This window comes from Choloepus didactylus, chromosome 9 (genome assembly GCF_015220235.1).
Source record: "Choloepus didactylus isolate mChoDid1 chromosome 9, mChoDid1.pri, whole genome shotgun sequence".
In the NCBI taxonomy this organism is placed as follows: domain Eukaryota; kingdom Metazoa; phylum Chordata; class Mammalia; order Pilosa; family Megalonychidae; genus Choloepus; species Choloepus didactylus.
Genome location: NC_051315.1, coordinates 71,623,081 through 71,644,991, shown reverse-complemented (window position 1 = coordinate 71,644,991; position 21,911 = coordinate 71,623,081). Strand labels below are relative to the sequence as shown.

Genomic DNA, 21,911 nt, shown 5'->3' with positions numbered 1-21,911 from the left:
TGGATTAGTTCATCCATCAGCCATTTTGTGTCAGGCACTGTTTTAAGTGCTGGAATACACAAATGAATGAGATATAATCCCTCCTCAGAACATTCTTGCCTTGGGGGACAGAGAAGAAAACTCATTGAATTACAAACGTGTTAAAGGCCACAATGGAGATATGAATAGACTGATATGCAAAACAGCTATTGATCATTGAGTCAGAAATTCAAATCAGTAGGAAACATTGTTGGTTAAGGCTGAGCCTACTACATCATGGTACAAGTAATGTAACAGTCTTTTCTTCTTTTTCATACCTGAGATACAGAAACTAATATGCATAACTGTGGTGGTTTGGAGCTATGTACTCCAGAAAAACATGTACTTAAACTTATTCCATTCTTGTGGATGTTAACCATTGTAAGTAGGACCTTTTAATGAGGGTACTTCAGTTAAAGTGTGGCCCAACTAATCAGGATGTGTCCTAATCGTATTTCTGGAGACCTTTATAAGTAGAATGAAACTCAGACAGATAGAAAGCCATAGAGCGAGCAGCCAGAAGCTGAACATCAGTGGAACTTGGAAGAGAAGGGAGAGGCCAGGAGAGGCTTCCCTGTGCATCGTCACATGACAAAGGATCCCAGAACCAATAATCACTGCAGCCAGGCCTGGAACGTCAGGCTTTGGGAATAGAGCATCGCCTTGATGATGTCTTGATTTGGACTTCTCCTAGCCTCAAAACTATGAGCCAATAAATTCTTGTTTTTAAGTCAATCCATTGCAAGCTATTTGAGTAGTCAAGGAAATGAAAATAACTTAAATATAACTCATGGATATGCTAGACATATTAACATACTACTTCTATTCAACCAGGGTATGATCCAGTTAGGTTTCCTAGAGATAGTGAATTGAAAGCTCTGACCTTTCCTCTAGAAACTCTAACTACATTGTAAAACATATTCATAGGCTTTCAGATAGGCATCCCACAAGGAGGATCAAACACCCCTCAGCTGATATTCAGGGCCACTGGGAACTGAAGGATGTGAACACAATCTGATAGTTGATCGCCAGTGGCACACTTGACAGAAGGCTCTGGAAGTAAAGAAAAATATAAAGAAAACTCTAAACTCTTAGGCCCAAGTAACTTGGAGAATGGTAATGTCATGAACAGATATAGAGAAATCAAGATACTGGTTGATTTGAAGGAAAGCCATTCTGCTCTAGACACATTTGAGATATGTTACAAGATCCAGCTGGAGATCCATATAACAGGTTGGCATTTTAGAGAGGAATATATAAAGAGGTGAGAGGACTATATAAAGAAAAGAATTGATGTGATCAGAATAGATGAGAGCTTCGAGGGAATGGTATAGAACTAAAAAAGCAGGGGACCAAATTACAGAATCTACAGAGGGGATATGCTCATATGTTTAAATGGGGAGAAGAGGGAAACCATAAGAAAAAGAATAGAAGAGACTTTAACACATAGAACTATTGGCTCGTATTATATTTAGGATTTGCTAACTTATTTGTAATGTTGGATAGTTACTCAAAGACAATTAACAAGGGTGTTTTTAGTACACATTTGGTTAAGTTACTTCTTCCTATTTTTTGTTTCATTTCTAAATGCTAATTTCTTAAAGTAGGCAAATACAAATGAGTCAGACTTATTTAGTTCATGTCCTTTTGAGGTAGCCTGATTTTCTATTTCAACTGAATTTTTTCAGCTATGAAAAATAAAATGGAAAAATGACGTAAATTCCTGCTTTCTATTCTTAAGAGTAGTAATTTTCCCTAGTTCTGCACTACATGTCAAATCCGTGCCCCATGCCATAGCAGTGTTGATCTACAGAGGATGCCGTCTTTGATAGCAAAAGCCAGGGCTTCTTGAAAAATTAATTTTATTTAACATTTATGTTATCTTGTGTAAGAAAATATAGTAAAATGCTGTTTATTTTTCCCAAGCTGTATCATCAATTCTAATACCATGAACCAGTCAGAATTTTTCTTAGCAGGAGAACAGAATAATGTGAAGCTTTTAGTCGAATATGCTGCCAAATGATGCACTTTAAAGGAAAAATAAATTGGAAAGAAGTATTGTGATGATTATTTTTAAAATGAGCAGCTACATGTCAAAAGTATGAAAGCTTCAGATTTTTCATTGTGTACTATTTAGATTGGCAACTCTTGTTTCCTTAGGGACAAGTTATTTTCTGCCTGAAATATGGATAATTTCTCTTGAAGCAAAGATAAAGTGATTTGACTTTATTTTTATGATCAATGGAGTTGAAGAATGAAAATCATGCCTATCACTTTTGAATATGTTTTTACTATAAAATGTATTAACAATAATGTCAAAACTGATTAAATATGCATTATCTCATTTACATGCTAATATCAAAGTCCAGTCCCACTGGAGGTGTTGTGTCCAAAAGAGCTCATGTGATGTCAGCCTCCTGTAGCGATTTCAAACTGGGCTCTGTGGAGTGTTACCAACATATCCCCCAGGACCTGCCTCATTGGGTGGGCTAGTGTACCTCCTTATTTGTATGTTTTATACTTCGTGGTTCTGATGAAGGCTTTGTTTGAAAAAAGGTTCTAAAACTAAAACATTTGAAGACCTCTGATTTAGTCATCCCTAAGTCTGATAACCGATTAGCATATGAAACCTGCTATGCCTTCTTTCTGACTTCCAGGTTTACAGAGACTTCATACTGCTTTTTCACTACCCAAATATACACTCATTATGGCAACTACACATTCTGAACTCTCAGGGACTATGCATATAATTTTATTCTTTTCATTTAAAGTTACTTACTACATATATAATTAAATGTATTTTCCCTTTCTTTACTTTAATAAGGTATTGCTTACAAATAAAAATATATCTTATCAAACCGAGTATTGAAATAGACTGAAAACATAAATTTACTTTAAAGTTATGTCTTGTTTTCTTCTCCCTTGAACTTCCCATTGCTTTCTGAGTTGGACATTGAGCAGAAAACAGTGAAATTAAATTAATTTTTATTAAATTCTAAATGACTGACAGCCCTGCTAAACTCTTTAATATTAATCTATTAATAGACCTTTTTAAACCAAACCTCCAATTTCATCAAATTTGTAACTGAAAATATAAACGTATGGATACATGGTTACCATGTAAAATTTGCTTAATAAAAAAATACTAAAAATTATTTATCTAGAAAGTACCAGTTTGACAATGTGAGCCATTTCCAGTCCAGCAGTTAACAGTGTGAAAAATGTGCCTAGAAAGAGGCTGCAGACACAGCAGACTGTAGCATTAGGCCCCTAAGAACGTGACATAATAGAACAAGCAGAGACTATGAAATAAGTACATTTTAAATTACCAACCAAAAAGAGAAATTAAAAACATGAAAGAATAGGATGCTGTGAAAAAATATAGCATTTTTAATGTGTTGATAATGGATGGTGGTGATGATAGCACAACATTGTGAACATAATTAACAGCACTGAAATGTATACGAGAATGTGGCTAACAGGAGAAATGTTAGGTTGTATATGGGTTAATAGAATAAAATTTAGAAAAAAAATCCACAAAACTGTACCACACAGTGAACCCTAAGTTAAACCATGGACTATAGTTAACAGTATAATTATTAAAATTGATTTCATCTACTGTAACAAGTATATCACACCAATTCAAATGTTAGTAATAGAGAGGTATATGGGAATCCTGTGTTTAATGCATGATTGTTCTGTAAACCCACAATTTCTCTAATAAAAGAAATTTTAAAAGGGTATAAAGTTTTGACTAACTTAATAAAAATGTATTTGGAGGAAATAAAAATAAGATCTGTTTCTGCATGGAACAAAAGGATAGCATTTTTGCTATGATTTATGATGAATTTCATTTTAAAAACCTTTAGCCCTCCCAGGACCTGATGTCCCTGAGTCTGAAAACTCCTAAGTTCCGATTAAACATGTCTTGGTGTGGGACCCAGGCAGGTTTCCTTTAGAAGCTCACTCAGTGATTCTAATGTTTTGCTGAGGTAAAAAACCATGCCAGGGATGTTGAAGATTTGAATTATGCAAGTTTGCTTTAATGAGCAAGTTTGATTGAATGAGCAAGTTTGGTTTAATGAGCATATGTAGTACCCTGCACTCGATTCTTACTAAAGGTACTTTTGCAGGGATTAAAGGGAGCAGAACAGTCTATATTTTGGTTATGTTAAATATTCTTAAAGGATAACCAGTGCCCATTCCTGAGTTATGTGAGGTTATCACTTATTTTCCAGGAGTATTACTGTGGGACTGGTTTCAGAAGACCCTAGTAAAGGCTGGCAGAGGAATGCCAATGGTTTCCCTTGTCTCTTCAAGTTTCTTTTCTTATTGGCAACCACCCTAACTCACAGCTATTCCCTTTCAGCTGAAGGTAACTTTGAATGGGCTCTTTAGACACTATTAATGCCCTTTCATGCTTCTGATGAGTGACAAAAGGCAATCTTCTCAAGGGTTTCTCACTGGCCTCTGTAGCACTTTTATACTAAGGAAGAAGTTTTTTTTTTTTTTTTTGCATGTAGTTAATTTGTGTTTTACAGTAGAAAATTATATTCCTGTTTCAGTCATGGTCAGTATATCCTGAGAAGAAGAATGAAGAGTTGTATTCATTCTCAAGTTATTTCTGATAGTCTCCAAATCCTATTAGAAAGAAGCACAACCTGCTGTGTAACAAGATTTCTTCTCTGAAAAAAAAATAAGTTAGTATGCTTTTTCAGATTTTATGTAAATGAAACTTTTTCTAAATATTTTCAGTAAAATGTTGTTTTCATATGTTAAATTAGCCAAAATTTCTTCTTTTACTGATAAAGGAAGTAATTGCTTAAAAAATTTAAATCCTAATAATAGTTAACTTTTATTAAACATTTTCTGTGCCAAAACTTTTCTAGGCAAATAATTATAATCTTCATAATGCATCAAGAACTACAAATATATTCTCATACAGAAGAGAGAGTATAATTACTTTATGAGTTTTGTGAGGTTTGAGGAATTAAAATGTATGACTTAGCAGATGATAGAATTAAGTACTTATTATTCTCATTATCATCTCTTAGTTTATACATGGGAAAACTCAAGCTAAAAATAGTTTAAAATATTTTTAATCTGTAGTTAAATAGCTAATATGTGGTGCAGGATCTCGGAAAAAAGTCATATCCCCTGAATGTGGAGAAGGAACCCTTAACCCTTGTGCTGTTGACTATTAAATCAGTAGTATACTTTACAATACTTCTTAAATATATTTCCTTTAAGTTTTAGACTCTACCCTGAAGAAAGGACTGCAAACAATTTATTTTTTAGGAAGTAACTGTGTCATGTTTTTTGAAGATTATTCCTCTGTGTGTTCTTTTTCCAACATTACGGTTCAGCAATCTAGACTTTTGGAATAGGTAACATCTTAGGATGAGCAGTAACATTTTAATGCACTTCAAACTCTTAAACATTCTCATGACTGTCACTATTATTAATTGAGATCTCTTAAGTGACTTGGGGTGAAGTGAATATGCATTATGAAAGGGATGGCAGTTTTTGTTGTTGGCCTAAAGGAATTTTTAAAACATGCACACACACACACAGGTTCATAACTGATTACTGGGCTTTGTGGTTAGCATCACATTTTGTAAGCAAAATACAAATGCTATAAGCCTGCAGTTGAATTAATCCTTAGATGAGAGTATAATGGATTGTCATTTAAAAACTTTTTACTGGAAAGAAATGAAGTAAAAAGTAATAAAGCAGCATTCTCACAGTATGCTTAAGTAGGAAATACATAATATTTCATATTAACTGACAAATTCCTATTAAGCCCCCTGGTATTCATTAGACTAGCACTAATGGTAATGAAATTGTATGGTATTTATGTATATATTATATATAACTCCAGGAATTTTATTACAATCTTGTATGAATATATTTGTCTCTGAGGCAGGTAGTAGGATATTTATAATGACTACATGCTGAAGCATTGATGACATTTTCAAATCAATTTTTTTCTCCTTATTTATCATCATTAAAGAGAAAACATCTTTGTTTTGTTTTATGCTTTGAAAAAATACTGGTAAGTAGAGAATGAAGTATTCTTAAAAAGTGTATTTTCTGTTCCTACTAGTTATATCTGATGGGGTTTGAATTGTGTCCCCAAAACTGGTATTCAAGTTCTAATCCCCAGTACCTGTGAAAGTAAAATATTTGGAAATAGGGTCTTTGCAGATGTAATCAAGTTATGATCAGGTCATACTGGATCAGGTTTAGCCATAAATCCAATAGGACTGGTGTCCTTACAAAATGAGGGGGATTTGTAATGGAGACAGAGACACACAGAGGGAAGATTACCATGCGAAGATCGAGGCAAAAAGTGTGTTGCTGCCACAACAAAAGAGTCAAGACAGGATTCTTCCCTCTGGCCTGCAGGGAGCATGGCCCTGCTGACATCTGGATTTTGGATCCCTAGTCTCCAGAACTGCAAGAGAATAAATTTCTATTGTTTTAAGCCAACCCTGGTATTCATTAGACTAGCACTAATGGTAATGAAATTGTATAGTATTTATGTATATATTATATATAACTCCAAGAATTTTTGTGGTACTTTATAACAGTCTTAGGAAACTAATAAAACTCCTTAATTCCTTTTTCCAGTGAAAATAAAAGAGATGGGCAAAGACAAGGCCAATTTTTGTGGTCGGATTACTCTCTCCCTTTCCAGCGTTTAATGCCAGGTCAAAAATTCAAACCAGCCGTGTTCTCTTTTACCTCAGTGCCTTCCCAAATGCTGTTCCCTTTGCTTAGAATGCCCTACATCTCTTTTTTTGCCAAGTGAAGTCCAGTTTGCTGTTCACATCCTGGTACAAGCTAATAAATCCTCCCCAAAGTAAGTGAACCACACAGCAAAATCAGACACTTGCTCTTAGATTTTCAGAGCATTTCCTATACTTCTGATAGACCACATTGTCACTTATATTCTAATTGTTTGCTTAATAAGTAATGCCTTTCTATACCATATATTCTTTTTAATGTTTTTTTTTTAAGTTTATTGTGGTAATGTATATGCAACATAAAATTTCCCATTTTGACTGCTTTCCACTATAAAATTTGGTGGTGTTAATTATAACCACGATGTTATGCTACCATCAGTATCATCTATTACAAAAATTTTTCCATTATCTCAAACAGAAAAATCTGTACCAACTAAGCATTAACTTCCCATTCCCCATTCCCACCCCTGCCCCTAGTAACCTGTATTCTAATTTCTGCCTCTATGAATTTGCATATTCTAATTATTTGACATAGGTGAAATGGACAATATTTGTCCTTTTGTGACTGGGTTATTTTGCTCAACATGATGTCTTCAAGGTTTGTTCATGTTGTTGCATGTATCAGAACTTCATTCCTTTTTATGACTGTATAATATTCCATTGTGGGGTGTGTGTGTGTGTGTGTGTGTGTGTGTGTGTGTGTGTGTGTGTGTGTGTACATCACATTTTATTTATCCATTCATTTATTTTTAGACCCTTGGGTTGCTTCCATCATTTTGCAACTGTGAATAATGTTGCTATGGATATTCGTGTGCACATATTCAAGTCCCTGCTTTCAATTCTTTTGGACATATATCTAGAAATGGCACTGATGGGTCATCTGGTAATTCTTAACTTTGAGGAACCCCCAAATTGTTTTCCACAGGGCCTGAACAATTTTACAGTCCCACCAACAATGCATGAGGATTCCTATTTCTCTATCTTCTCATATAACACTTATTATTTTCTGTTGTTGTTTCATAGTAGCCATTCTAGTGGGTGTGAAGTAGTACCTCATTGTGGTTTACTTTTGTTTCTTTTGATAACCAGTAATGTTGAGCATCTTTTCATGTACTCATTACTAATTTGTATATCTTCTTTGGAGAAATGTCTATTCCTATCCTTTGCCTGTTTTTAAATTGTGTTGTCTTTTTGTTGTCAAATTGTAAGAGTTTTTATATATTCTGAATATTAAACCCTTACTGGATATATAGCTTTTAAATATTTTTCCTATTCTGTAGGTTGTTTTTTCATTTCTTGATAATATCCTTTGCACAAAGGTTTTTCAATTTTGATGAAGTCCAATTTATATATTTTTTCTTTTGTTGCTTGTGATTTTGGTATAAAAGCTAAGACTCCATTTCCTAGCACCAGATTCTGAAGATGTTTCCCTCCATTTTCTTCTAGGAGTTTCATAGTTTTATTTATTATATTTAGGTCTTTGATCTATTTTGAGTCAATATTTGTATATGATGTGAAGTTGGGGTATACTTACGGGTATACTTAACATTTTTTGCATATGGATATCCAGTTTTCCCGGCAGTATATGTTGAAGACACAATTCTTTCCCCATTGAGTGGACTTGACACCCTTGTCAAAAATCAATCAATTGTAAATTTGAGGGTTTATTTCTGAACTCTCAATTTGATTCCATTGGTCTATATGCTTGTTCTTTTGTCAGTACCATGCTGTTTTGATTACTGAAGCATTGTAATGAGTTTTGAAATAGGGAAGTATGAGTCCTTCAATTTTTTTTTTCAAGATGGCTTTGGCTATTCGGGGCTCCTTACCATTGCATATAAATTTGATAATTGGCTTTTCCATTTCTGCCAAGAAGGCTGTTAGAATTTGGATTGGGATTGCATCAAATCTGTGTATTGCTTTTGATAATTGGACATCTTAACAATATTTAGTCTTCTAATCCATTAACACAGAATATCCTTCCATTCGTTTAGGCCGTCTTTGGTTTCTTTTAGCAATGTTTTGTAGTTTTGTGTATAAGTCCTTTATATTTGGTTAAATTTATTTGTAAGTATTCAATTCTTTTAGTTGCTATTGTAAATGGAATTTTTTCCTTGATTTTCTCTTCAGACTGTTCTTTGCTAGTGTAGAAACACTACTGATTTTTACATGTTGATTTTGTGCCCTGCCACTTTGCTGAATTCATTTAATATTTCTAAGTAGCTTTGTTGTTGATATTTCAGGATTTTCTATGTATAGGATGATGTCATCTACAAATAGGGAAAGTTTTATTTCTTCTTTTCTAATTTGGATGCCTTTTCTTTCTTTTTTTTTTAATATATATATATATCTAATTGCTCTGATTAGAACTTCCAGTACAATGTTGAATAACAGTGGTGACAGTGGGCATTCTTGTAATATTCCTAAACTTCAGGTAAAACTTTCAGTCTTTTACTATTGAGTATGAAGGTAGCCATGAGTTTTTCATATATGCCTTTTATCATGTTCAGTCAGTTTTTTTTCTGCTCCTAGTTGTTTAAGTGTCTTTTTTTTTTTTTTAATCAGAAGAGGGTACTGGATTTTTTCAAATGCCTTTTCTGCATCAATTGAGATGATCATGTGGTTTTTCCCTTCATTCTATTAATACAGTTTATTACATTAATTGATTTTCTTATGTTGAACCACCCTTGCATACCTGGGATAAATCCTACTTGATCATGGTGTATAATTCTTTTAAGTGCTGTTGGATTTCATTTGCAAGTGCTTTGTTAAAGATTTTTGCATCTATATTCGTAAAGGATATTCATCCGTAATTTTTCTTTTTTTTAAATTTTATTTTGAAATAAATTCAAAGTTATAGGAACAGTTGCAAAAACAATACAAACCCCATACACAGAACTCCAACATACCCTGACCCCCTCCCCCGATACCCCAATCCACCAACTTTAACATGCTGTCACACCACCATTTCTCTTTCCCTCCCTCCCTCCCTCCTTCCCTATCTATCATCCATGATCTATTGTTCTGTCTTCTGAACATATGAAACCAAGCTGCACACATCCTTGAACAAACACTATAATTCACATATACAATTCCCATGAGCAAGAACATTCTTTTATGCAATCCCATTAAGGGCAGCTAAGAAGTTCAAGAAATTCAACATTGATCTAAAGCTTACATTCTATATTTCCTTTTTTTTTTTTTTTTTTCTTCTTATGTCTCAACTGTATCCTTTTGAGCCTCCTCTCCTCCATCCTCAGAACCCATCCAGGATTATCCTTGTCATTCAATTGTCTTCTATTTAGACTGTCTTTTTTTTTTTTCAATTGTGGGAACATATATACAGCCTAAATCTTCCCATTCCACCATCTCCTTAGCATTCCATTAGTGGGATTAATCCCATTTGGAATGTTGTAATGCTATCACCTTCCCACCATCCATTACTAGAAATTTCCCTTCACTTCAAACAGCAACCCTACCCTCATTTCTTAACTCCCCATTGCCCCTTCCCCCACTTCTTATAACCCATACTGTACTTTTCATCTCTGGTCATTTCTCTGATAATTTCTTTTTATTTACTGTGGGGCTTAAATTAACCTTTTAAATCCATAACAATCTTGTTTTTTTCTTTGATACCACCTTCATTTCAATAGGGCACATAAACTATGTTCCTATATTTCTCCATTCCCCCACTTTTATATAGTTCTTGTCAAAAATTACATATTTTACATGAGTTGAAAACCACTGATTTGTCATTAGAGTTTGTGTATTTTATATCATGCAGGAAGTAAATAGTGGAGTTACAATTCAAAAATTATTGACTTCTTTTTGTCTTCCATTGTGGTCAGAGAATGTGCTTTGAATATATTGAATTGTTTTTTTTTTGTTTTGTTTTGTTTTTGTTTTTAGTTTATTGAGGCTTGTTTTATGTCCCAGCATATGGTCAGTTCTGGAGAAAGATCCGTGACCACAAGAGAAGAATGTGTGTCCTGGTGATTTGGGATGTAATGCTCTATATATGTCTGTTAAAATTCTCTATCTCTCTCCTTTCTTTGTTTCTTTGTCGGTAGGGCTCTCTTTAGTGTCTGAAGTAGGGCAGGTCTTTTATTGGCAAAATCTCTCAGCATTTGTTTGTCTGTGAAACATTTAAGCTCTCCCTCATTTGAAGGAGAGTTTTGCTGGATAAAGTATTCTTGGTTGGAAATTTTTCTCTCTCAGAATTTTAAATATGTCATGCCAGTGCCTTCTCGCCTCCATGGTGGCCGCTGAGTAGTCACTACTTAGTCTTATGTTGTTTCCTTTGTATGTGGTGAATTGCTTTTCTCTTGCTGCTTTCAGAACTTGCTCCTTCTCTTCAGTATTTGAGAGTCTGATCAGAATATGTCTCGGAATGGGTTTATTTGGATTTATTCTATTTGGAGTTTGCTGGGCATTTATGCTTTGTGTATTTATATTGGGTAGAAGGTTTGGGAAGTTTTCCCCAACAATTTCTTTGAATACTTGTGCCGGTTTGAATGTATTATGTCCCCTAGAAAAAGCCATATTCTTTGATGCAATCTTGTGGGGCAGACATATTAGTGGGGATTAAGTTGGAACGTTTGGATTAGGTTGTTTGCATGGAAATGTGCCCCACCCAACTGTAGGTGATAAATCTCTGATGAGATATTTCCATGGAGGCATGGCCCCAACCATTCAGGGTGGGCCTTGATCAGTGGAGCCATATAAATGGGCTGACAAACAGAAGGAACTCAGTGCAGCTGTGAGTGACATTTTGAAGAGGAGCTACAGCCAAGAGGGACACTTTGAAGAAAGCACAGTTGCTGCAGATGAGAGACAGGTTGAAAATGGCCATTGAAAGCAGACTCTTCCTCTGGAGAAGATGCAAGAGGACAAACACCCCAAGTGCAACTAAGAGTGACATTTTTGAGGAACTGCAGCCTAGAGAGGAATGTCTTGGGAGAAAGCCATTTTGAAACCAGAACTTTGGAGCAGATGCCAGCTGCGTGCCTTCCCAGCTAACAGAGGTTTTCCGGACACCATTGGCCATCCTCCAGTAAAGGTACCCAATTGCTCATGTGTTGCCTTGGACACTTTATGGCCTTAAGACTGTAACTGGGTAACCAAATAAACTCCCTTTTATAAAAGCCAATCCATCTCTGGTGTTTTGTGTTCCGGCAGCATTAGCAAACTAGAACAATACTCTTTCTAGACCTTTACCCTTCTCTTCCCCTTCTGGGACACCAATGAGTCTTAAATTTGGATGTTTTATTTTATCTATCATATCCTTGAGATCTGTTTCAATTTTTTCAATTATTTTCTCCATTCTTTCTTTTGTTCTTTCATTTTCTGTTCTGTGGTCCTCTAGGATACTGAGTCATGTTCGGATTCCTCTAATCTTGTATTATGAGTATCCAGAGTCTTTTTAATTTGGCCAACAGTTTCTTTTATTTCCATAAGATCTTCTATTTGTTTATTTACTCTTGCAATTTCTTATTTATGCTCTTCTAGGGTCTTCTTTATGTCCTTTATATCCTGTGCCATGCTCTCATTCTTTGATTGGAGTCCTTTGATTAATTGTGCCAAGTACTGTCTCTCTTCTGATATTTTGATTTGGGTGTTTGGGATTGGGTTCTCCATATCGTCTGGTTTTATCATATGCTTTAAAATTTTCTGTTGTTTTTGGCCTGTTGGCATTTGCTTTGCTTGATAGGGTTGTTTCAAGTTGTAAAAAAATACCAGTCTAATTTTTCAGAACTACAACTGGGTGGCGTACACTTTCTCTAACCAGCAGATGGTGTCTGCGAGTCACCTATTCCTCTCAAGTCAGTTCTCCTCAACTTTATCTTTGTGGTGTGTGGGGAAATGATTCTTGTGGGGTTCAATTGGTGAACTCAGTTTGGGTGTTTTTTTGGTGCTGTCTGCCCTGAATGTGGGGCATGTGTCTGGGTGGTTAGGGAGGCAGGGCAGCTTTAATATTCAAACTTCCCAGGTGTTCCCGGAGATTCAAGGCTGTTGCAAGAGTCTAAGCCTTCATTTCGGTTTTGCCCCAGATTTTCTCTGCCGCTGACCCACAAGTTGCCAGCATTGACGTAGCGTCCCTGGGTTTTCTGAGCGGACCCCTTTCTCAGCTGTGATCTTCCAGGACCTCTGCTGAGGGAAGGCTGTGCTACGTCACAAGTGCACGCCATCCCTCAAGGGAAGCCCCGGGCCGCCAGGCTGTGCAGGGGCGCTTCCAGCCTCATGCAAAGATGGCTGAATGGGGCGTCTCACCATCCCCCCTTTTTGCACAGCTCTGCCTTCCCAACTCCGGGACAGCTAGCTGTGCATGCACCCAAGGCCACTGTCCATGGCCAATATTGTGGCATGTGCTTCCTGGCACGGCTCTGGGCTATGGGTACGGCCCCTGGCAGGAGTATCTCTAGCCCACCAGGGAACCGGCTGCAAGCAGCGTAGTTTCTTTCTCCTTTTGGCTCTCCCTTCTGGCCCCCTGGCCCTGAGGGAATCGGTAGCAGTCTATCCTCCACACCAGACACCGAGAGGTTGGCACAGCCTGCTCCTGCTGTGCTTCACTGTGTGGTTCTCACCGTCGTAACTGCAGCCACTCCGGGGTTTTTTTTTTTTTAAAAGAACTAGTCCATCTCCAAACGCCAACTCCATTTCCCCACACTGCAGTGTGGCTGCAGGACTTTCAGCTGGCTTACTCACTTGTTTCAGAATGCAGACTCCTGGTTTCACCAAATGCACGTCCCTGTGGTTTTAGCAGAGCTTGTCCAGCTGGTGCGTCACTGAAACTGGTGTTCTGGGTCACTTTCTGGTTTTTATGTAGTATTTTTCACAGAGGTGTTTTTTTACCCTGTCTCACCTAGCCACCATCTTAGGTTCTCTCATGTATAATTTTCTTTTTTGTGTGATATCTTACCTGGCTTTGGTGTTAATGTGTTGCTGGCCTCATAGAAAGTTAGGAAAGGGTTTCTCCTCTTGTTTTTTTTGGAAGAGTTTGAGTTTTCCTCTTTGTTTGGTAAAATTTCCCTGAGAAGCCATCTGGCCCAGGACTTGACTTTTCCTGTGGATTTTTGATTACTGATTCAATCTCTTTACTTGTTATTGGTCTATTGAGATCTTCTATTTCTTCTTGATTCAGTTTACTAATTTATATGTTTCTAGGAATTTGTCCATTTCATCTAGTTTATCTAATTTGTTGTCACATACATTTTTATAGTATCCTCTTATAATCCCTTTTATTTCGCTGGGGTTGATAGTAATGTCCCCCTTTCATTTCACTTGTGTCCTCGCCTTTTTTTCTTTGTCAGTATATTCCAAGGTTCTTCAATCCTATTGATTTTTTTTCCAAAAAAAACCCCACAACTTTTGGTTTCATTTGTTCTATCGATTGTTTTTTTATTCTCTATTTAATTTGTCTTCACTCTAATCTTTATGTCCTTCCTTCTGCTTACTTTGTGTTTAGTTTCTTCTTCTTTGTCTGATTCCTTAAGGAGTAAGGTTAGATAACTGATCTGAGATCTTTCTTATTTGTGAGTGTAAGCATTTACAGCTATAAATTTCTCTTTCCTTATGGTCTATGCTGGTTTAGATGTATTATGTCACCCAAAACTCCATGTTCTTCAATGCAGTCTTGTGAGGGCAGACATATTAGTGTTGATTAGGTTGGAACTATTGATTGAGTGTTTCCATGGAGATGTGACTCAGTCAACTGTGGGCAAGACCTTTGATTGGATAATTTCCATGGAGGTGTTACCCCACCCACTCAGGGTGGGTCTGAATTAAATCACTGGAGCCATATAAAAGAGCTGACAAACAGATGGAACGCAGAGCAACTGTGAGTGACATTTTGGAGATGGCCATTGAAAGCAGACTTATGCTAGCCCAGAGTTTGCTCCAGAGACGCTAAGAGAGGACAGAATACCCCAAGAGCAGCATTTTGGAGAATGCCATTTTGGAATGCAACTTGAGAGCAAGCAGATGCCAGCCACATGCCTTCCCGGCTAACAGAGGTTTTCTGGATGGCAACAGCCTTTCTCCAGTGAAGGTACCCTATTGTTGATGCCTTACCTTGGACACTTAATGGCCTTAAGACTGTAACTTTGTAACCAAATAAACCCCCTTTATAAAAGCCAATGCATTTCTAATATTTTGCGTAAGAGCAGCATTAGCAAACCAGAACATGGTCTTTGCATCCTACAGGTTTCTGAATGTTCTGATTTCATTTTCATTCGTCTCAAGCTATTTCCTAATTTCCCTTGTGATTTCTGCTTTGACCTATTGGTTGCATAAGAGTGCATTGTTTTCACTATTTGTGAGTTTTCCGTTTCTTCTGCTTTTGATTTCTAGTTTCATTCCATTGTGGTTGGAGAAAATACATTGTATTATTTCAATATTTTGAATTTTTTGAGACTTGTTTTCTGGCCTAATATGTACTGGAGACTAATCCAGGTACAATAGAGAAGAAAGTGTATTCTGCTGTTTTGTGAAGTGTTCTATATGTCTCTTAGGTATTGTTGACTTATAGTATTGTTCAAATCTTCTATTTCCTTATGGTCTTCTGTCTAGAAGTTCTTTGCGTTATTGAAAGTTGAGTATTGCAATCTCCTACTATTGATACACAACTGTTTATTTCTTCCTTCCTGCTCTAAGGTCATATATATTTATAATTATTTTATTAATTGACACTTCTGTCAATAAATAGTCTATTTTTATCCCTTGTAATGTTTTTTGACTTAAAGTCTGTTTAATCTGATATTTTTGTAGCAACTCTCACCCCTATTTTGGTTACTATTTTGCAAGGAGTATTTTTTCATACTTTCACTTTCAATGTGCTTGTGTCTTTGAATTTAAGGTGAATATCTAGTTGGGTCATTCCTTTTTTTGCCCATTCTGTCATCATCTGTCCTTTGATGGAGAGCTTAATCCATTTACATTTAAACTAACTGCTGGTAATGAGAGACTTTCTTCTGCCATCTTGCTACTTGGTTTTTCTAAGTCTTATACCTTTTTTTTTTTTTTTTTTTGGCATCTTCTATAGTTTACTAAGCATGAATACAAAGCATGAGAATAAATATGATGCTTTCCTACATGTCAAATTACAGAACTGCTCAAAACTTTGCAACCGTGACTCATGCAAATACCATGTTCAGTCAATTTAATATTACAAATACTGCATCAGTTCAGTGCCTTTATATTCCTTTTCATAAAAAAGAACTTCTCAATCACTCCTGAAGCTGGCAAATAGCTTTGGAGGAATAACTATATACCCATGTGTCATGATCATTCTGGAATTTTAATCCTCACACACATTCTCACACGTGAACATTCACTCTATACACAAACACACAATGGTGTAGGAATGCGCACGCACGCGCGCACACACACACACACACACACACCTTCTTTAGGATTTGTAGCTGATTCTAAGCCTGCACTTAAATTTCCAGGCTATATTTTTCTCTGTATCATCCTGAAAAACACTGGTTGCTCAGCAAAAATATCTATTTCCTTATTTTCCTACTCTCTCTCCTTCCCTTCTCTGTCTACCTTCATGACCTTTCTTTAATTTTCCCTTTCTGATTGATCCTAAATCTTTTGTCATTCTTCTTACTACCTCTAAGGCCTACTTCATAATATAAAATATAATTATAAACACTTTTGAATTTCTTGTCATCTAACTCTCTAAGGCAGATTCGCCTTTTTTTCAATTATTGCTATTCTAAAAATACCCCTACCATCTTGAACCATGCTGTTCAATGTGTACAGATTTTTATACATATATATTCCCCAATCCCATCATAAAAATAGTTGTTGCCCACTAAATACAGTTTTCATATGAAGAAACATAATTATGAAAATGTGTTCTCATAAATGGCAGATCAGTCAATATTATAAGCAGACAAGATCCTACAGCTAAAATAATCTATTTGGTTTGGCTTTCTCCCCCTTTCTCAACCTCCTAATGTGGAATAGATTGTTTGCAACAAGAAGAAATATTGTCTTAAAAATAAGGATTTCATGTATTACAATTATTAATTGCTCCCAATTAAAAACAATCAAATGTAAGAGAAATGGAATCATAACTGCCTCCTCTGGGAAGATACGGAGAGAAACATCATTCATTTTACGGCTGCTGGAGTTAATGGAATTAACTCTGATGTCGCAAGTGGTGGGTGGGAAACAGGTGCAGAAAAATCCCCTATTGCCATGTAGACTGCGTCAGCCCGGGCCCTGCTCTCTCTAAGTGGCCCTATCTCCACCACCTGTTCTTCCTCATCACCCAGTGAGGCTGGTGTCAGTTGTTTGCAGCAGCCACGTTGACTGGCTTGCAACTTCTTTGTCCTTTTTCATCACTTGTGAATTGGTCCAAAAGCAGACAGACAGAAAATCCTTTCTCGTTTGACTCCTGGGTGTCAGAGTTTGATGGGTGGATTTCCTTTCCACTTGATTTATTTATTTCTCATCATTGTACATTGCAGCTTCTGGTCTACCTAAGGATTGCGGGAGTTTGTTTGCACTTTAATAAATATTCCATTAAAATGCTTTGATTTGTTAATTTCTTGGTTTCTTGGCATTCCAAGCACCAAAGAAGCTTCCTGGATCAGAGAAAGTCTATTCGTTGTCCTCTTCCTCCTGGTTGGCATAGATCCCTGCCTCCCAGCGCAAGGCCAGAGCACTCTTTCGTCGGTTCACCCGCGTGGCCTCAAGGACACTACTATCATCCATTCTCTCGCGCCTTTTAGATTTGTGTGTCTCATAGTCTTCCATGAGGGTCTGCATCAGATTCTTGGGCCGCTGGGATCCGGCAGCCTCTTCAGGGGGTAAGTCAGGCTGCAAGCTGGGGCCTTCGGTTGTGGGGGATGGAGGAAGTTTGACTTTCTCTATTTTCCCTGGGGCGGTTTTGTAGCAGGTTGTTCTGGAGGGCAGCGATAGGGCGTTTTTGGCCCTGGGGCTCTGTGTACTCTGAAAGACTTGTCTCTGCCTCTTCAGCTCCTCTTCTCTCTCCTGGGCTGCTCGGATTTCTTCTTCAGTCATGGACAAAGTCCGCTGCTTCCTTGACCTCAGCTTGAAGGGCCCGACCATAACGTCTGATTCTTGAGTGGCCAGGAGGGAGGCTGTGCTTCTCAGCTCGGCAGCCTCTGAATACTTGCTGAAGTAGCCCTCTTCGGGCCTGGCCTCCTCCATGTTCACTGGGCCACTGGGCTGCACTGCAGGCAGTGGCTGGAAGGGCTCCCTTTCCCTGAGTGCTCTGTCGTCAGCAGGCATTATCTTTCGTAACACATCCCTTTTCTCTTGAACAGGAGAAGACACCTGAGGGGGCTCAAACGTGCTCTGAGGTTTCTCCGAGCTGGGAGCCCCAGCTTCAGCTTCCTCTAGAGTTGCTTGAGGTCCCTGTTGTCCTGCTCCATCCTTGCCGGTCTTGGACACAGCAGCTTTATCTACTTGCTCGGCTATGGCTTGTTGAATGGCATTCTGCACCAGGAGGCCAACCTGATATTCCAAGGGGTCATCAACCGATGGAGAGCCTCCCAGTGTGGAAGAAGGGGAATAGAAACCATGATCGCTAAATGACTTGGAGCCGCCTTCTCCTCGGCCCTCTGAGGGGTTGTCAGTTTGTGGAGTCTGAGGCAGAGAGAAATCAGCCAATGAGTTCTCCTGGAGGGCACTGGTTGTCTCATTGGATGCCCCACTGTCACTGATGTTGTCCATGCTAAAATCATTAGACAGGGTCTCTAAGACGGTGGTGTCCTGGGACCTCACCGACATCTCATCCAGACCAGAGTCAAACTCCTCTGGGGTCAAAGAGACATTGACCGATCTTAAAAACTGATCCAGAATCCCATGGTCTTCATCCTTGACCACGGTGAGAACAGCCCGCGCACTCGTAAACTCTCCATCCTCTGCCCACAGTTTAGATAAGGGCCCACGTTTAGAGGGCTCACTGTAGGGCCCTTCCTTTCCCTGGGGAGCTGCGCTGCCCTGGCCTCCTCCTGCAGACTGGCTCTCTAGGGCACTGGAAGCTTTCTGCCCCTTGGCTATCGAGGTGGCGCTGTCTTCTGGCACTCCCCCGACAGAAGCGGGGCGCTTGATGGTCAGTGACTTGTCCGAGTTGATTGACCCCAGAGGCCTGTAGAAGGGCTTGATAGAGAACAGCCGGGGTGTACTCTGGCCCTTGGCTCCTGTTTGCCTGGAATTCTCCATCAGCTGGAACTGTTTGCGAGCAGCAGAGAAATCTATCTGCTCTGTGACGATGTCCTCCTTTGCGTTTTCAGCCATGCTTGAATGCTCACGAGAGGTTGCAGGGGCCGCGCAGAGCTGTGGTGGGGACGGCTGCTGCTGCTGCTGCTGCAACTGCTGCTGCTGCGCCCTTTTCTCTTTGCGCTCCTTGTACTTTTTGTGTGACTCCAGATGCTCCTCATCCAGCTGCTCCTGGATGGTTTTCTCCTGGGGGGGATTCCACCACTTTGCTGCAATGCCAGGATTCTTTTTCACAGCCTGACTCCGGATGAGTTCCCTCCTTTCCTTTTCCAGCTCTAGCATTTCTTCTGACGGCCTCACTTTCCTGACACAGTATTGTTCTCTCTCATACTCATCGTCCTCAAAGAGCTTGGAGGGTTTCTTGTCCTCTTGGAAGGCATGCAGCTCAAACTTGGCTTCCTTCTTGAGCGTGGTGAGCATGAACTCCCCATCACGGGAAGAACACCGTGAGCTGGTCGAGGAGCTGGGGCTCACGGGGGCCTGCAGGCTGTCCCCCAGCGCGTCCCTGGGCTGGCCCGGAGAGAGGCCATTCGCCTTTTGACCCTCTGCCACGGCGTGTGAGTTGCTTTGACTGAGCTCAATGTGAGGAGGCGACTGCCTGCAAGCTGCTCTCTCTGTGGGCTCTGCCTGGATGGTGGTGTAGGCAGGGGGGCTTGGGCTGCCCACCAGGATGGCTGCGCCAGGCTCTGGGGAGGAGGTTCCGTTGTAGGCACCGTCTGTAGCTGAGTCACAGCAGTTGGCCTCCAGCACCTCGTCTAGGTATCTGATCTCTCTGGCCACATCATTATCTAGGGACTCCTGGTGATCAGTGAGGAGACCGTTGTGGGAGGATGAATAGAAAGAGGAGGTGTGGTCCATGGAGTGTGGGGTGGAGGTGATTCCAGGAACACTTGTACAGTCTGCAACAGAGACCTCAATTTCCATTTTTTGGTGATCTGGAGGCAGAGAGCAGGTAGCAGGCTCCAGGAGATTGGCCCGACAGGTGTCTGTCTCGGTTTTTAGCCGGATATCATCCTCGGAAAGCTGGGGAGGCTTCTCTGGGCGCAGTCCTCGGGCTCAGCTGCAGAGCACCATGACCAGTGCCTCCTTGTTGGGGCTTCCGGGAGACTCCGGGAAACGGTGCGCAGCAGTCCCCGGCTGGGGAAAGTGCATCTGCTGGCAGCGGCAGCCGCTGGGCGTGCTGGAGGGCGTGGAGCGCGGCGGGCCTGCTCCCCGACTCCCGCCCCTTCCCCGCCTCCCTCCCGGCGCCCGCGACCTCTACCTTTTTTTTGTTCCTCAGTTCTTCCCTTATTTCCTCCTTTTTAATTTAGTTGATCTTTTGTAATAAGCCATTGTTTTCCTTCTCATTTCCTTCTGTGTATATTTTTTCAGATATAGTCTTTGTGATTACCATGGGTCTTAAAGTTAATATCCTACATCTATAACAATATTGTTTGATTTGATACCAAACAAATATGCTAATTTCAATAGCATATATAAACTGTGTTCCCATACCTCTCTGTCCTCCAATCTTCATTTCCTTATCACAGATTACATCAATATACATGATATGCCCAAAACCATAGATTTAACTTTACTTTTTATGCATTTGTATTTAGATCCTGTAAGAAGTAAGAAGTGGAGTTACAAACATAAAAAACCATAGTCCTGGTGTCTATAATTACCATGTAGTTTCCTTTACTGGAGCTCTTTATTTATTTATTCTACTTTGATATACTATCTCATGTTCTTTCCTTTCAATTTGAAGAATTCCCTTTAGCATCACTTACAAGGAAGCTCTGTGAATATCTTTATCTCTCTCTCATTTTTGATATAAAATTCTTGTTTGGGAAATGTTTTCTTTCAACACTTCAAGTGTGTCTTCTCACTGTCTTCTTGCTTCCATAATTTCTGATAAGAAATCAGGACTTATTATCGAGGCTCCCTTATATCTGTGTGTTGCTTTTCTCGTGCAGGTTTCAGGATTCTCAAGCATCTTTGGCATTTTACAGGTTGATTATCATGTGTCTTGTTATGTATCTATTCAGGTTTATCCTATTTGAGATTTGTTGGGATTCTTGGGTTTCATATTTCTTTCTTTCTCTAAATTTGGGAAGTTTTCAGCCAGTATTTCTTCAAATATTCCTTACTCCATGTTCCTGTTTGCTAATGCTGCCACTATGCAAAATACCAGAAATGGATTGGCTTTTATAAAGGAGGTTTATTTGGTACAAATTTACAGTCAGAAAGCCATGAAAATGTTGAAATTAAGGCATCAGCACAAGTATACCTTCACCACAGGAAGACCAGTGGCATCTGCAAAACCTCTGTTAGCTGGGAAGGCACGTGGCTGGTGTCTGCTGATTCCAGGTTGTGTTCCACCTCCCCTCTCAGCTCCTGTGCATTCTATAAAATGTTATTCTTGGGGCATTTTGTCCTCTCTTAGCTTTTCTGGAGCAGACTTTGGGCTAGCATCTCTAAAGTGTTAGCAAAAGTCTGCTTTCAATGCCTGTCTCCAAGATATCTCTCTCAGCGGCTCTCCAAAATGTCACTCTCAGCTGCTCTCCAAAATGTCACTCTCAGCTTTTCTGATGTCCTTCTGTTTGTGAGCTCTTTTATAGGACTCCAGTGATTAAATCAAGAGCCACCTTGAATGGGCAGGGTCCATATCTCCATGGAAATAATCCAATCAAATGTTCCACTCACAGTTATTTGAATCATATCTCCATGGAAACAATCAAAGGATTCCAACCTAATCAACACTAATACATTTGCCCGCACAAGATTGAATCGAAGAACATGGTGTTTGGGGGGACATAATACATCCAAACTGGCACAATCCCCTTTTTGTCTTTCTCTCCTCTGGGACTCCCAAAATGCTCACATTGGTATGTTTAATTGGGT

The 21,911-nt window shown here is 39.0% G+C and overlaps 2 protein-coding genes across 9 annotated transcripts in view; one reads left to right on the top strand and one right to left on the bottom strand.

Annotated features, from left to right (window-relative positions):
* Positions 1–21,911, top strand: part of CERKL (ceramide kinase like) — a 245,433-nt gene that overhangs the window by 45,083 nt on the left and 178,439 nt on the right. The gene's annotated exons all lie outside the window — the stretch shown is intronic.
* LOC119544901 (A-kinase anchor protein 2-like) lies at positions 17,149–20,180 on the bottom strand. The gene is given in 1 exon segment (XM_037850460.1): positions 17,149–20,180. A coding segment is annotated over 1 exon segment (2,799 nt). The 3' UTR covers positions 17,149–17,381.